Source organism: Anomaloglossus baeobatrachus, chromosome 1 (genome assembly GCF_048569485.1).
Source record: "Anomaloglossus baeobatrachus isolate aAnoBae1 chromosome 1, aAnoBae1.hap1, whole genome shotgun sequence".
In the NCBI taxonomy this organism is placed as follows: Eukaryota; Metazoa; Chordata; class Amphibia; order Anura; family Aromobatidae; genus Anomaloglossus; species Anomaloglossus baeobatrachus.
This window is the reverse complement of record NC_134353.1, coordinates 677,195,792-677,213,509: the sequence shown is the minus strand read 5'-3', so window position 1 is coordinate 677,213,509 and position 17,718 is coordinate 677,195,792. Positions and strand designations below refer to the sequence as shown.

The 17,718-nt window shown below is 50.6% G+C and overlaps 1 protein-coding gene across 3 annotated transcripts in view; it reads left to right on the top strand.

The window, feature by feature from the left end:
• LOC142248706 (clustered mitochondria protein homolog) overlaps positions 1–17,718 on the top strand; it is a 123,132-nt gene that overhangs the window by 41,792 nt on the left and 63,622 nt on the right. For all 3 annotated transcript variants that reach the window (XM_075320068.1, XM_075320067.1, XM_075320066.1), the window contains exon 11: positions 404–492. In XM_075320068.1, coding sequence (XP_075176183.1) covers positions 404–492 — 89 coding nt within the window. The remainder of the gene's footprint in view (positions 1–403; positions 493–17,718) is intronic.

Here is a 17,718-nt window from a genome sequence, read left to right as displayed (position 1 = left end):
CTTGGCCTTGGGTGAAGGAATGTCCAGCTATGACTCATTTAATGACATTGAAATGTATTTACGAAGCAAACTGTGTGACCTTGAGATATATTTAGTAAGGTCACCGGCACTCATCATCATTTAAAATGACTTATTCTTGTAATTACCATTTCCAGCTTAATTTACAATAAGGACAGTTTCACACGAGCATCATTTGGATGAATTTCAGCAGTCATGTTATGTTCATAACCCATCCATCCATCAACCAACCTGACTACAGGTCTATTGACCCCAACTAGCGGCTTCATCGGGATGTCAGTTCGGATCATTAGACCCATGGTTGAGTTACAACTTGCAGCTATAATAATAGAACAGAAAAACAATGGCCAAAACCTTTCCTAATGTATTTCTATTTATTTCATAGGTATGCCCAATTCATGAAGTTAATAGTGGATAAGTCACAAAATGGAGAATTACTTCAACCAGACAACATTGGAGATGGGTCACTGAAAGGTAAACCTAAGATCGGATTCAGACTGTCGTATAAACAGTCGTCTGATTTTCACTCAGAACGGACGATTTTCATCTGTATTGTTATCCATGTGTCCGTTTTTTACATTTGTATTACATCCATAAGACAATCGTATTTATATATCAGCAACAAATAAAATTTACAAGACCAAATACAGTTTCCCATGTTATTTGCATTGTGCCCATAAAAATCAGATGCAATATGGATAATCCGAATAGGATGTAATTTTTTTGGGGGCATCCTTAAACTTGAATGGGCAAGTCTCATCCGAAAAATGGAAGAGAATAGTACATGCTGCAATTTTTATCACAATTACCAACTTAGGAGATGAGAAGTGCCACTTTTGCAAAATACTTGAAAAAATGTATTTAATCAGAAACCTATTATGTAAATCAAGTCTTTAGGCTAAATGTATACATTTTCTAACCTTTTGCCCATATTTTTTTTTCAACTTCCATTTTGCTATCAATATAAGAAGAAAACAAATCAGAAATCTTGCAATTTTCACACTGGCCACTAGGCCTAATACTACACTCATGCTTCCTCTTCTGTACAAATTAGTTTAGCTGTCATTATCATTAAGGCAGGATTTCAATGACAGACAGCACCTCAGCAGACCACCACTCACAAGAGGTCATGCTCCAAAACCTACCATTAACCTCCCCATTCACAATGATCTTTAAAGAGGTTGTTCGGTCTACATGCATAAGTCTGCAGTCTCTGTATGTGACTGCAGATTTATGACTCCTCACATTGCACAAACTGTGCGCTCTGACAATTCTCCGGTGTCAGAGCTCTGAATGGCGGTCATGTAGCCACGAGTATGCGATATGCAGGAGCCAGACGAGAGACGACTAGATGGTGGTGGCCTCGCTCAATACATGTGAATTGAGTGAGAACTCGCCCCTCTAGTAGGATTCTGGTGAGGAGTCTGCATATTGCATACTTGCAGCCACGTGACCGCCGTTACCGGCTCTGACACCGGAGAATCGTCAGAGCGCACAGTGCGTGCGATGTGAGGATTCGTAAGTTTGAAGTCACACAGAGGGACACATAGAGTCTGCAGACTAGTAGATTTATACTGGACAACCTCTTCAACCAGATCAGAGTATGCCTAGAAGACTCCTGTAGAAGTCAGTCAGAGTCATTCTGTTGCTGCCCATTTCCCACAAGGCTATGGAAAAGTAGAAATTAGATCAGTCATGGCGAACCTTTTATAGGCCGAGTGCCCAAACTGTAGTTCTAAACCCATTTTTTTTTCCGAAGTGCCAACCAATCCTATTATGTAAATAATTGATTTTAACCTTACCTTTGCAGTCTTCTCTTCTCTTCAGCAGGGGGCATCACGCTCATTTGTGCTTACCACACATTGAAGCTGAGCCCTTTCCAGACACAGCAGTTGGATTGATCTTTCTGGAAATAAATTGCAGCATATTAGACAGAGATTTCAGCCTGGAATGCAATCAGATGTCACCCTGTAATCCACATCTACATTTCAAAGTCTGAACATCTTGAAATAATCCCATAAAGACGTACGAGTTGCTCCCCTCCCCTTTCATTGTGTAGTTATGTCCCCTTCCTGGACACTTCCTGGTAAACATGTCCCCCATCCTGATATATATTTCCTACATTCTGGTATATTTGTCCACATCATGGCCCCATCCTGGTAAATGTACCCCATCCTGGTAAATGTACCCCATCCTGGTAAATGTACCCCATCATTGTAAATGTATCCCATCCTGGCATGTTCCCCCATGCTGTTAAATGACCCCATCCTGGTAAATGTACCTCATCCAGGCATGTTCCCTTATCCTGGTAAATGTACCCCATCCTGATAAATGTCACCCTTCCTGCTAAATGTTCCCCATCCTGGCATTTTCTTTGTCGCTCCATTGGGAGACCCAGACAATTGGGTGTATAGCTTCTGCCTCCGGAGGCCACACAAAGTATTACACTTTAAAAAGTGTAACCCCTCCCCTCTGCCTATACACCCTCCCGTGCATCACGGGCTCCTCAGTTTTATGCTTTGTGTGGAAGGAGGCACACATCCACTCACATTCTCATTTTAGTTATATCGGTTGGAAGAAAAGTGGGCCCCCACGGGGCCCCCGGCATGTTCCCTTCTCACCCCACTAAGTCGGCGGTGCTGTTAAGGTTGAGGTACCCATTGTGGGTACAAAGGCCGGAGCCTCATGCCGTCTCTTTCACCATCCCTTAGCGGCTCTGGGAGAAGTGGGATCCTGAGCGGTCATCCGGTCACTGGGACCGTGCTCCCTCCGCAGCCCCTGTGGGAATCTGTCAGACAGGAGTTTATTTATCCTCAGGGACCGGGCCCTGCAACACTAAGGTACTCTGTATCCCCATGGGGGATGTGCATGGAGCGCCTTCATCCCGGACGCTGCAGCAGCTGCTTATTTGTGACGGCCGGCAGACTTCCGCGCCGACCGCGCCTGTTTGTCGGCCGCGGTCTTAAATTTAGTCCCTGGCTTCAATTGTGGCCTAGTAGCAAAACTCCCGCCCCCGGGCCTGTCTAGCAGGGGTAAGGGCGGGACTGCCGACCTGAAGTCGGATGTGAGGGCCGGAGCATCCTGTATGTTTCCTCCCCCCTCACTGATCACTGTGGGGACTCCAGATTCCCGCACTTTTCTAACGCCGCCCACGGCCCCACTCCTCCCCAGAGAGCTCCGGCAGCCATTTCTTTGGCATTCTGCCTGTGGAGGATTTCCTGGAAGAGCTCTGCAATGCTGGGAGACCTAAGGCAGGGAATCTGGAGGACACACACTCCGCTTTTTAGCGGTCGGTAAGCCACACCGGTCACCCGGTGCTGGTCCCCCCCAGGGTGCCGGAATAGATACTATATATATATTTATATAATTCTGTTCGGTCGGGCTGTATACACTCCCCTATACCCTCAGTGATCACTCTCCTAGGAGACAACAGCATGTCGTCCACAAGGAGCAAGGGTGCCAAGGCACAGGGTTATTTTGCGACCTGTACCTCTTGTGCGGTTAAGTTACCTGCGGGTTCCACCTACCCTCACTGTGAGCAATGCTCAACCCCTGTTTTGCTTGCTCAGCCGGAGCCTCGGTCACTAGTGGGCCCCTCGGCTCAGGTAGAACCCCTTGCTCCCCCTGTCCAGGCAGCAGGGACAGAGTTTGCAGTTTTTTGCTGAAAAACTCTCTGAGTCACTCTCACAATCCATGGCTCAGTCTATGGACAAATCGTCTGCCAAGCTGCTTGAGGCTTTGCAGTCCAGACCGGTCCTTACACAGGCCCCAGGCCCTGTTGGATCTTCGCCTCCAGGCCCCTCTCTGGCCGCGCCGCAGCACGTTCCCAGGGGGGCCCTAGGTCTCACGTGGAGGACTCCGGCCCGGACCACAGTCCCAGACCAGCTAAGCGGGCCCGCTGGGAATCTTCCCCAACTTCTTCATGCTGCTCGGGTTCCCAGATTGAGGACTCTCTGGAGGACGAGGCGGACGTCGCAGTTCAGGGCTCTGACCCTGACGTTGCTCTCAATCTTGACACACCTGAAGGGGACGCCATAGTAAATGACCTTATCTCGTCCATCAACCAGGTGTTAGATATCTCTCCCCCGCCGCCACCTGTAGAGGAGTCGACTTCTCAGCAGGAGAAACACCAGTTTCGGTTCCCTAAACGTACACGGAGTGCGTTTTTCGATCACTCTAACTTCAGAGATGCTGTCCAGAAGCCCAGAGCGGTTCCGGACAAGCGCTTTACTAAGCGCCTTACTGACACACGTTACCCCTTCCCCTCTGACGTTGTTAAGGGTTGGGCTCATTGTCCCAAGGTGGATCCCCCAGTCTCTAGATTGGCGGCTAGATCTGTGGTATCGGTTGCAGATGGCTCATCGCTAAAGGATGCCACTGACAGGCAGATAGAGCTCCTGGTGAAATCCATCTATGAAGCCACGGGCGCGTCTTTTGCCCCGGCTTTTGCAGCCGTGTGGGCACTCCAAGCTATTTCAGCTTGTCTGGCTGAGATTAATGCGGTCACACATAATTCTGCTCCGCAGGTTGCGTCTTTGACTTCTCAGACGTCAGCTTTTTCTTCCTACGCCATGAACACAGTTCTAGACTCTGCTAACCGTACAGCGGTGGCATCCGCTAACTCTGTGGCAGTCCGCAGGGCCATGTGGCTGCGCGAATGGAAGGCAGACTCGGCTTCCAAGAGGTTCTTAACCGGTTTGCCGTTTTCTGGCGACCGCTTGTTTGGTGAACGATTGGATGAGATTATTAAGGAATCCAAGGGAAAGGACTCCTCCTTACCCCAGTCCAAACCAAAGAAACCTCAGCAACGGAAAATACAATCGAGGTTTCGGTCCTTTCGTCCCTCCGCCAAGCCCCAATCCTCTTCGTCCAGCAGGCCGGAGAAAGGCCAGAGGAACTCCTATGCGTGGCGGTCCAAGTCACGCCCCCAAAAGGCCGCAGGAGGCACTGCTTCCAAGGCGGCCTCCTCATGACTCTCGGCATACCCGAACCGCATCCTCGGTCGGTGGCAGGCTCTCCCGCTTTCGCGACGCCTGGTGGCCACATGTTCAAGACCGATGGGTGAGAGACATTCTGTCTCACGGTTACAGGATAGAGTTCAGCTCTCGTCCCCCGACTCGTTTCTTCAGAACATCTCCGCCCCCCGAGCGAGCCGATGCACTTTTTCAGGCGGTGAACGCTCTGAAGACAGAAGGAGTTGTGATCCCTGTTCCCCTCCAGGAACATGGTCGCGGCTTTTAATCCAACTTGTTTGTGGTGCCAAAGAAGGACGGCTCGTTCCGTCCCGTTCTGGACCTCAAACTGCTCAACAGACATGTGAGCACCAGACGTTTTCGGATGGAATCTCTCCGCTCGGTCATCGCTTCGATGTCACAAGGAGACTTCCTAGCATCGATCGACATCAAGGATGCTTATCTCCATGTGCCGATCGCACCCGAACATCAACGCTTTTTGCGTTTCGCCATCGGGGACGAACACCTTCAGTTCGTGGCATTGCCTTTCGGCCTGGCGACAGCCCCACGGGTGTTCACCAAGGTCATGGCATCTGTTGTGGCGGTCCTACACTCTCAGGGTAACTCGGTGATTCCCTACTTAGACGATCTTCTGGTCAGGGCACCCTCTCAGATGGCGTGTCAAAACAGCCTTTCCGTCCCTCTGGCGACTCTCCAGCAGTTCGGGTGGATCATCAACTTCCCAAAATCCAAGTTGACACCGACCCAATCACTGACGTACCTTGGGATGGAGTTTCATACTCAGTCAGCAGTAGTCATGCTACCACTGGACAAACAGCTTTCGCTGCAGGCAGGGGTGAAATCTCTTCTTCGGAGTCAGTCACACCCCTTGAGGCGCCTAATGCACTTCCTGGGGAAGATGATGGCAGCGATGGAGGCAGTGCCCTTCGCGCAATTCCATCTGCGGCCACTCCAGTGGGACATTCTCCGCAAATGGGACAGGAGGTCGACTTCACTCGACAGGAACGTCTCTCTTTCCCTTGCAACGCATTAGTTCAGGATTGGTCGCAGTTTCGACTGCCCTATGTATTTCCTCCTCTGGCGATGCTGCCCAGAGTGCTGCGCAAAATCAGGTCCGACTGTCGTCGCGCCATTCTTGTCGCCCCAGATTGGCCGAGGCGGTCGTGGTACCCGGATCTGGGGCATCTCACGGTGGGTCAACTGTGGGCGCTCCCAGACCGCCCAGACTTGCTGTCTTAAGGGCCGTTTTTCCATCTGAATTCTGCGGCCCTCAACCTGACTGTGTGGCCATTGAGTCCTGGCTCCTAGTGTCCTCAGGGTTATCTCAAGATGTCATTGCCACTATGAGACAGGCCAGGAAACCAACGTCCGCCAAGATCTATCACAGGTCTTGGAGGATCTTCTTATCCTGGTGCCCTGATAAGGGTTTTACTCCCTGGTCCTTTGCCTTACCCACTTTTCTTTCATTCCTTCAATCCGGAATGGACAAGGGTTTGTCTCTCGGCTCTCTCAAGGGACAAGTATCGGCGCTATCCGTATTTTTTCAAAAGTGCCTAGCCAGGCTTCCGCAGGTCCGCACGTTCCTGCAGGGAGTTTGCCACATAGTCCCACCTTACAAGCGTCCGCTGGAACCCTGGGATCTTAACAGGGTGCTATTGGCTCTTCAGAAACCACCTTTCGAGCCGCTGCGGGATGTCTCTTTATCACGTCTTTCGCAGAAGGTGGCATTTCTAGTGGCAGTTACATCGCTCCGTAGTGTATCGGAGCTGGCAGCGCTGTCATGCAAAGCCCCCTTCCTGGTTTTTCACCAGGATAAGGTGGTTCTGCGTCCGGTCCCGGAATTTCTCTCAATCAGGATATCTCCTTACCTTCATTTTGCCCTCATCCAGTTCACCAATGTGAAAAGGATTTGCACTCGTTAGATCTGGTGAGAGCACTCCGGCTCTACGTGTCTCGCACGGCGCCCCTGCGCCATTCAGATGCGCTCTTTGTCCTTGACGCTGGCCAGCGTAAGGGTTCGCAGGCTTCCAAGTCAACCTTGGCTCGGTGGATCAAGGAACCGATTCTTGAAGCCTACCGTTCTTCTGGGCTTCCGCTTCCTTTGGGGCTGAAAGCCCATTCTACCAGAGCCGTGGGTGCGTCTTGGGCATTGCGGCACCGGGCTACGACTCAGCAGGTGTGTCAGGCAGCTACCTGGTCTAGTCTGCACACTTTCATGAAACACTATCAGGTGCATACTTATGCTTCGGCAGACGCCAGTCTAGGTAGGCGAGTCCTTCAGGCGGCGGTTGCCCACCTGTAAGAGGGGGTCGTTTTCGGCTCTTTTTTATCGAGGTATTCTTTTACCCACCCAGGGACTGCTTTTGGACGTCCCAATTGTCTGGGTCTCCCAATGGAGCGACAAAGAAGAAGGGAATTTTGTTTACTTACCGTAAATTCCTTTTCTTCTAGCTCCTATTGGGAGACCCAGCACCCGCACCTGTTCCCTTCGGGCTGGTTGTTCTTTTGTGTACACATGTTGTTCATGTTGAATTGCTCTTTTGGTTCATGGTTTCAGTTCTCCGAACATCCTTTGGATTGAATTTACCTTAGACCAATTTATAAGTTTCCTCCTTCCTGCTTTTGCACCAAAACTGAGGAGCCCGTGATGCACGGGAGGGTGTATAGGCAGAGGGGAGGGGTTACACTTTTTAAAGTGTAATACTTTGTGTGGCCTCCGGAGGCAGAAGCTATACACCCAATTGTCTGGGTCTCCCAATAGGAGCTAGAAGAAAAGGAATTTACGGTAAGTAAACAAAATTCCCTTCTTTCCTCATCCTGGCATGTTCATGTACCCCCATCCTGGCATGTTCCCCCCCCCATCCTTTCATGTTTCCCCCCATTCTGGTAAATGTACCCCTTCCTGGCATGTTTCCCTTCCTGCTAAATGTACCCCATCCTGACATGATTTCCCCCATCCTTACAGTCATGTTTACCCCCATCTTTGCAGCCATGTTTCCCCCATCTTTGCAGCCATGTTTCCCCCATCTTTGCAGCCATGTTTCCCCCATCTTTGCAGCCATGTTTCCCCCATCTTTGCAGCCATGTTTCCCCCATCTTTGCACGTTTCTCTCCATCTTTGCACGTTTCTCTCCATCTTTGCAGCCATGTTTTCCCCGTGCTCTCCATGTTTTCCCCGTGCTCTGCATGTTTTCCCCGTGCTCTGTTTGCCCCGTGCTCTGTTTGTATATGCCCCATGCTCCCATGTTCCCCCCGTGCTAGCTCTGTCCCCCGTGCTCCCATGTTTGCCCCATGATGGCTCTATCCCCCGTGCTCCCCATGTTTCCCCCGTGCTGGCTCTGTGCCCCGTGCTCCCCATGTTTCCCCCGTGCTGGCTCTGTCCCCGTGCGCTCCATGTTTCCCCGTGCTGGCTCTGTCCCCCATGCTCCCATGTTTCCCCCGTGCTGGCTTTGTCCCTCATGCTCCCATGTTTCCTCTGTGCTGGCTCTGTCCCCGTGCGCTCCATGTTTCCCCCGTGCGCTCCATGTTTCCCCCGTGCTCCCATGTTTCCCCAGTGCGCTCCATGTTTCCCCCGTGCTGGCTCTTTTCCCGTGCGCTCCATGTTTCCCCCGAGCTGGCTCTGTCCCCGTGCGCTCCATGTTTCCCCCATGCTCCCATGTTTAACCCGTGCTAGCTCTGTCCCCCGTGCTCCCCATGTTTCCCCCGTGCGCTCCATGTTTCCCCCGTGCGCTCCATGTTTCCCCCGTGCGCTCCATGTTTCCCCCGTGCGCTCCATGTTTTCCCCGTGCGCTCCATGTTTCCCCCGTGCGCTCCATGTTTCCCCCGTGCTGGCTCTGTCCCCGTGCGCTCCATGTTTCCCCCGTGCGCTCCATGTTTCCCCCGTGCTGGCTCTGTCCCCGTGCGCTCCATGTTTCCCCCGTGCTCCCATGTTTCCCCCGTGCTGGCTCTGTCCCCCGTGCTCCCCATGTTTCCCCGTGCGCTCCATGTTTCCCCCGTGCTGGCTCTGTCCCCCGTGCTCCCCATGTTTCCCCGTGCACTCCATGTTTCCCCCGTGCTGGCTCTGTCCCCCGTGCTCCCCATGTTTCCCCGTGCGCTCCATGTTTCCCCCGTGCTGGCTCTGTCCCCCGTGCTCCCCATGTTTCCCCGTGTGCTTCATGTTTTCCCCGTGCTGGCTCTGTCCCCCGTGTTCCCCATGTGTCCCCCATGCGCTCCATGTTTCCCCCGTGCAGGCTCTGTCCCACCCCCACATCTTGGCACAGCCGCACAGAGGCTAAAAATAAAAAAAATTAAAAAAACCTCACCTTCTGGCCCTCACTCCTCCACTGCTGCGTCCTCAGTCACTTCAGTTCCCGCGCGGCCACAAGACACCGGCGCAGCCTACTCACACTCCTCCGTCTCCTAGGCAACAGGCCTGCAGCCCAGGAGAGGAGGCGTGTCAGAGCGAGGAGAAATGTCTCCTCTGCTAAACACCAGTTTGAGCTGCTGGCGCGACCACACCAGCAGATCAAACTGGCGCAGTGTGGCGACAGCGCGCGTGCCAGCACAAACGGCTCTGCGTGCCCTGTCTGGCACGCGTGCCATAGGTTCGCCATCACTGAGTTAGATATTAGGCCTAGTTTCGTTGTATTCCATATACGAGGGACTGCTGATAAGTCTTTGGCTTTGCAATCTTTTTTTTTCTATGGTAACGAATGTTACATCACATAAAAGCCTTATGTATCTAATATACACTACAGTTCAATAGTTTAGGGTCACTTAGATATTTCCTTATTTTTTAAAGGAAAGCACATTTTTTTTAAAAGAAGTTATCATTAAATTAAACAGAATTACACTCTATACATTGTTAATGAATAGTGATGAGCGAGTACTAAAAAGCTCGGGTGCTCGAAGCTCGGGCCGAGCCTCCCAAGATACTCGTGTACTCGGGCCGAGCAACGAGCCCAATGTTATCCTATGGGAGACCCGAGTATTTTTGTGAAATGACCCCCCGGCAGCATGTAGAAACCCTAAAAATGTCACAAAAGTCTCAGAAGAGTGCTCAAATGACATGGCAACAGCATGGGGAAGACCCCTTGAAGCATTTATCACTCAAAAGTCACAGCTGTGAACAATTTTGTCCGCGTTTCACGCCATTTTTACGGACTCACCAGAAAACCTTCCAAAATGACCCCAAAATGATTTTTCATGGCAGAAATGTTAAGGGCACATACCCAATAGTGAGATAGAGCTGGTGTATGTTACTTTTTGAGATTAATACATGAAAGATTTTACGTGAAAACATTGTGTGGCACTCCGATGTCCCTGAGAAGAGACGTACATGAAGGCCTCTTGAGTCTAATGTGCCCATTTTGAGGAAGTGAGTCTTTGTAGTATTTTCCTTTGCCAGGGCAGTCCAAAATTGTGAGGTTCACCAATGCCCCTGCATACAGACGTGCATAAGGGCCTGTAAACCTGAAGTGCCCATTGTAAGGAAGTGGGTCTATTGTAGTATAGCCCTTAGGCAGGGCAGCCAAAAATTGGGAGGCTCCACGTTGTCCCTGGGTAGAGACGTGCATGATGGCCTGTAAACCTGAAGTGCCCATTGTAAGGAAGTGGGTCTATTGTAGTATAGCCCTTAGGCAGGGCAGCCAAAAATTGGGAGGCTCCACGTTGTCCCTGGGTAGAGACGTGCATGAGGGCCTGTAAACCTGAAGTGCCCATTGTCAGGAAGTGGGTCTATTGTAGTATAGCCCTTAGGCAGGGCAGCCAAAAATTGGGAGGCTCCACATTGTCCCTGGATAGAGACGTGCATGATGGCCTGTAAACCTGAAGTGCCCATTGTAAGGAAGTGGGTCTATTGTAGTATAGCCCTTAGGCAGGGCAGCCAAAAATTGGGAGGCTCCACGTTGTCCCTGGGTAGAGACGTGCATGAGGGCCTGTAAACCTGAAGTGCCCATTGTCAGAAAGTGGGTCTATTGTAGTATAGCCCTTAGGCAGGGCAGCCAAAAATTGGGAGGCTCCACATTGTCCCTGGATAGAGACGTGCATGATGGCCTGTAAACCTGAAGTGCCCATTGTAAGGAAGTGGGTCTATTGTAGTATAGCCCTTAGGCAGGGCAGCCAAAAATTGGGAGGCTCCACATTGTCCCTGGATAGAGACGTGCATGATGGCCTGTAAACCTGAAGTGCCCATTGTAAGGAAGTGGGTCTATTGTAGTATAGCCCTTAGGCAGGGCAGCCAAAAATTGGGAGGCTCCACGTTGTCCCTGGGTAGAGACGTGCATGAGGGCCTGTAAACCTGAAGTGCCCATTGTCAGGAAGTGGGTCTATTGTAGTATAGCCCTTAGGCAGGGCAGCCAAAAATTGGGAGGCTCCACATTGTCCCTGGATAGAGACGTGCATGATGGCCTGTAAACCTGAAGTGCCCATTGTAAGGAAGTGGGTCTATTGTAGTATAGCCCTTAGGCAGGGCAGCCAAAAATTGGGAGGCTCCACATTGTCCCTGGATAGAGACGTGCATGATGGCCTGTAAACCTGAAGTGCCCATTGTAAGGAAGTGGGTCTATTGTAGTATAGCCCTTAGGCAGGGCAGCCAAAAATTGGGAGGCTCCACATTGTCCCTGGATAGAGACGTGCATGATGGCCTGTAAACCTGAAGTGCCCATTGTAAGGAAGTGGGTCTATTGTAGTATAGCCCTTAGGCAGGGCAGCCAAAAATTGGGAGGCTCCACATTGTCCCTGGATAGAGACGTGCATGATGGCCTGTAAACCTGAAGTGCCCATTGTAAGGAAGTGGGTCTATTGTAGTATAGCCCTTAGGCAGGGCAGCCAAAAATTGGGAGGCTCCACATTGTCCCTGGATAGAGACGTGCATGATGGCCTGTAAACCTGAAGTGCCCATTGTAAGGAAGTGGGTCTATTGTAGTATAGCCCTTAGGCAGGGCAGCCAAAAATTGGGAGGCTCCACATTGTCCCTGGATAGAGACGTGCATGAGGGCCTCAAAACATTAAGTGTCCATTGTCAGGAAGTGGGTGTATTATAGTATAGCCCTTAGGCAGGGCAGCCAAAAATTGGGAGGCTCCACGTTGTCCCTGGGTAGAGACGTGCATGAGGGCCTCAAAACATTAAGTGTCCATTGTCAGGAAGTGGGTGTATTATAGTATAGTATAAATAAAGCAACTGGATATGGATATACCGTATGGACAAAGTAGTAATATAGCTTGGTAATCCACCAATAAATAATTACGCCTAAAATATAACTTTTAATAATAATAAATAAAAGGTAATAGGACCAAAACAAACATATATAGCGCAAATGCGCCTAAAAATTGTCACCAGCTGTGATATCCTATGTCTCTGGTATTAGGATTGTACTGTCACAGACAACAATAAATAGTAGGCAGTAGAGTAATCGGCAATATGTAACCCTCATCAGGTATCATATGATAGGGAAATAAAAGGCAACAATCTCACCCGTCTTCAATTCAATTCATCAGGGGTGTGTGTTCCTTAGCCGCAGTAAGTGTAAACAAACGGAGTTGCCACATTATGTCGAGGTCCTATGGCTTCCACATATAATCCACGGAATCCCTCATAGACAACTCCGATGTCATATCAACGAAAACTTGTAATTCTCAACGCGTTTCAATTAATCATCAGGAGAATTAGAGAAAATTATGATATCTTCCAGTAAAACGGCATATCCGCCGCAGAGTTCAGACACCCATCCACATCCAATGCCACATTAATGTGTCCCTCATGGGACCGGCACATCAGCCACAGGGTCCCGACACGTGGCACTAACTGGTACTACGCCACCTAATAATGTGGCAACTCCGTTTGTTTACACTTACTGCGGCTAAGGAACACACACCCCTGATGAATTGAATTGAAGACGGGTGAGATTGTTGCCTTTTATTTCCCTATCATATGATACCTGATGAGGGTTACATATTGCCGATTACTCTACTGCCTACTATTTATTGTTGTCTGTGACAGTACAATCCTAATACCAGAGACATAGGATATCACAGCTGGTGACAATTTTTAGGCGCATTTGCGCTATATATGTTTGTTTTGGTCCTATTACCTTTTATTTATTATTATTAAAAGTTATATTTTAGGCGTAATTATTTATTGGTGGATTACCAAGCTATATTACTGTATTATAGTATAGCCCTTAGGCAGGGCAGCCAAAAATTGGGAGGCTCCACGTTGTCCCTGGGTAGAGACGTGCATGTGGGCCTCAAAACATTGTTCCCATTGCAAAGGAGCGGGTCTCCTGTCGTTGTAATGTCCATTCTGCAAAGAATGGGCGAAAAAATTTACCACTGGGGGTATACCTGAAACAAAGGCCTAAGTATTGCAATTTGTAACGGTCATCATCATGGTGACGCATGAGGAGAAGGAGGAGCAGTCCAGCGATTATCCAAAGTCCAGAAGTGTGTACCCATGGGTGAGTGGAGGTACATGGCAAACTTTAACTTCCGCTCTCATTTGCTGGTGGTGTGGTGAAGTCTGGCCCAATCCAACCCTTGTTCATCTTGATCAGAGTCAGCCTGTCAGCATTTTCAGTTGACAGGCGGGTGCGTTTATCTGTAATGATTCCACCTGCGGCACTAAAAACACGCTCTGACAAAACGCTAGCAGCAGGGCAGGCCAGGACTTCCAAGGCGTAGAGAGCCAATTCATGCCACGTGTCCAGCTTGGATACCCAATAATTGTAAGGCACAGAGGAATGTCGGAGTACAGTTGTTCGATCTGCAAGGTACTCCTTCAGCATCTGGGCAAACTTAGGATTTCTTGTGGCACTACCCCGCACCTCAGGGGCTGTGGTACGTGAGGGGCTGAGAAAACTGTCCCACATCTTAAAGACTGTTCCCCTACCTCTGGCGGATTGGACTTGTGCCTCTCTCGGCTGTACGCCTCGGTTGTCCACTGATTCCTGACCTATGCCGCTAGCGTTTAGTGAGGGGAATGCTTTGCCTACTTCCGTGACTATGGCCTTCCGGAACTGCTGCATTTTGGTTGACCTCTCCTCCACGGGAATAAGAGACAAAAAGTTCTCCTTGTAGCGTGGGTCTAACAGTGTTACAACCAGTAATGATTGTCGGCCAAGATGTTCTTAACGCGAGGGTCACGAGACAGGCAGCTTACCATAAAGTCAGCCATGTGCGCCAGACTCTTAACAGCCAGGACTTCAGTAGCCTGACCAACAAGATGACTGAACATGCTGTCCTCCTCCTCCTCCTCCTCATCTACCCTGTCCTCTGGCCAGCCACGCTGAACCGAGGATATGACTGGTGTGCATGTCATATCCTCAATTTGGCCGGAGAGTTGCTCCATGTCTTCATCCTCCTCCTCGTCATAGTCCTCCACTGCACGTTGTGATGAGACGAGGCTGGGCTGTGTGTTATCACCCACACCCACTACTGTTTCTTGCTGCAACTCATCGCGCTCCGCCTGCAATGCATCATGTTTGTTTTTCAGCAGAGACCGTTTTAGAAGGCAGAGTAGCGGTATGGTGACGCTAATAATGGCGTCATCACCACTCACCATCTTGGTGGAGTCCTCAAAGTTTTGGAGGATGGTACATAGGTCTGACATCCATCTCCACTCCTCAGGTGTTATGTGTGGAGTTTGACCCATTTCCCGACGGCTTAGGTGATGCAGGTACTCAACAACTGCCCTCTTCTGCTCACATATCCTGACCAACATGTGCAGAGTTGAATTCCAACGCGTGGGGACATCACACACCAGTCTGTGAGCCGGAAGATGCAAACGGCGCTGAAAGCCGGCAAGGCCGGCTGAAGCAGTAGGTGACTTTCGAAAATGTGCAGACAGGCGGCGAACTTTTACCAGCAGATCAGACAGCTCTGGGTATGACTTTAGAAACCGCTGAACCACGAGGTTGAGCACATGGGCCACGCATGGAACATGTGTCAGCTGGCCTCGCCTCAAAGCCGCCACCAGGTTCCGGCCATTGTCACACACGACCTTTCCTGGCTTTAGGTTCAGAGGTGTGAGCCAGTGATCTGCCTGCTGTTTCAGAGCTGTCCACAGCTCTTCTGCATTGTGGGGTTTGTCACCTATGCAGATTAGCTTCAGCACAGCCTGTTGCCGCTTCGCCGAGGCAGTGCTGCAGTGCTTCCAGCTTGTGACTGGTGTGGAGGGTACAGTGGATGAGGATGCGCAGGAGGAGGAGGAGGCTGAAGAGCATGACATTCCGGAGCTGTAGAGTGTGGGTGAAACACTGACTGAGGTAGGGCCTGCAAACCTTGGTGTGGGAAGGACGTGTTCCGTCCCTCGCTCAGACTGGGTCCCAGCTTCCACAATATTAACCCAGTGTGCCGTCAACGAGATGTAGCGGCCTTGCCCACAAGCACTTGTCCACGTGTCTGTGGTTAGGTGGACCTTGGGTGAAACAGCGTTGTTCAGGGCACGTGTGATGTTTTGTGACACGTGGTTATGCAACGCGGGGACGGCACACCGGGAGAAATAGTGGCGGCTGGGGACCGAGTAACGTGGGACAGCTGCCGCCATCAGGTCACGGAATGCTTCTGTCTCCACCAGCCTAAAAGGCAACATTTCCAGCGCAAGCAGTCGCGAAATGTTAGCATTTAGAACTGTGGCATGTGGGGTGTTGGCAGTGTATTTGCGCCTGCGTTCAAAGGTTTGCTGAATGGATAACTGAACGCTGCGCTGGGACAAGGACGTGCTTGATGATGGTGTTCTTTCTGCGTAGGCAACTGCAGGTGCAGGAGTGGAGGAGGCTTGTTCGCAGGCAGCATGGACAGGGGATTGGCTCGCATGCACAACCAGCGAAGACGTAGCAGTGACATCAGCAAGCACTGCTCCTCGACTCTGTTGTACTTCCCACAAAGTCGGGTGCTTGGCTGACATGTGCCTGATCATGCTGGTGGTGGTCAGGCTGCTAGTTTTGGTACCCCTGCTGATGCTGGCACGGCAGGTGTTGCAAATGGCCTTTTTTGAATCATCTGGATCCAACTTAAAAAACTGCCAGACTCGGGAAGACCTAACATTTGTACAGGCACCTTGTGTCGTCGTGTTGTTCCGGGGAACGGTTGCCTGACTTCTGCCTGGGGCCACCACCCTGCTTCTTACTGCCTGTTGTGATGCTACGCCTCCCTCCCCCTGTGCACTGCTGTCCTCGCTCTGCATATCCTCCTGCCAGGTTGGGTCAGTTACTGGATCATCCACCACGTCGTCTTCCTCTTCCGCACCCTGCTCCTCCTCCTGACTTCCTGACAATTGTGTCTCATCATCGTCCACCACTTGTTGAGACACGTTGCCAACTTCGTGAGAACGTGGCTGCTCAAATATTTGGCCATCTGTACAGACGATCTCCTCATGACCCACTTCAATATGAGCTGGCGAGAGGCCAGAATGTGTGAATGGAAACGTGAACAGCTCTTCCGAGTGTCCAAGTGTGGGATCATTAATGTCCGAGGAGGACGTGTACTCAGCCTGGTGGTAGGAAGGAGGATCAGGTTCAGAAATGTGCGGTGCAGTATCACGGCTACTGACACTTGACCGTGTGGAAGACAGAGTGTTTGTGGTGGTGCCAATCTGACTGGAAGCATTATCTGCTCTCCAACTAACAACCTGTTGACACTGGTCTTGGTTCAAGAGCGGTGTACTGCTGCGGTCCCCAAGAATTTGGGACAGGACGTGCGAGCGACTAGATGTGGCCCTTTGTTGTGGCGAAATTAGAGCTTGCCCACGACCTCGGCCTCTGCCTGCACCACCATCACGTCCACTTCCTTGTTCCTTGCCAATGCCCTTGCGCATTTTGCAATGCTGTGCACTGCTGACGTGTATATTCACTACTTGTGCGTTATATCAAAGTTTCTGGAAATTGCACACAAGTGCACCTGTACGCTGCCACCAACAGGCACACACGTGCGGTTTTAAAAACCAAGCATGGACGCAATGAGAACCTAACAGGTTTTTTTGGGGAGCGACAATTACAGACAAGTCAGACACTATCTGGACTGTTTTACACTGTGTACACCAGCCCCAGATATGATGAAGGCTGGTATACGGTCACCACTACCCTGCCTGCCTGCCTGCCTGTATACTGGTACAATAGTCCTGACAAGGACTCTTTTGGTCACTAGCCTGTATTCAGACCTGGCTATACCCTGCCTGTATATAGCAACAATAGTCCTGAGAAGGACTCTGTTACTGTACTCCGACCTGGCTATACCCTGCCTGCCTGTATACAACTAGAATAGTCCTGAGAAGGACTTTTGGTCACACTGTTTGCAGCCCTGCAACTGAAAAAGCTATAAAGGGCCGCAAAGCTTTCCCTGAATCAGCGACACTCTCCCTGCACTCACTGTCTGGATAGCTGTGAGCAGAGCACAGCGCGCCGGCCGATATAAAGGCTCGGTCATGCTGTGCAGGCCGGCCAATCACTGCAATTCCACAACTAACAGGGCTGTGGCATTGCAGTGGTCTGCCAGCCAATCCCTGCATGAGGGCTGGCTCTCAAAAGAGCGCCAACATGCAGAAATGAAGACCACGACTACAGCACGAGTATCGCGAGATTACTCGGTCCCCGCCGAGCAGCCCGAGTACAGCGATACTCGTGCGAGTACCGAGTAGTTACAAGCATGCTCGCTCATCACTATTAATGAAGTAAATGACTATTCTAGCTTCAAACATCTAGTTTTTAATGCAATATCTACCTAGCTGTATAGAGGCCCATTTTCAACAACCACC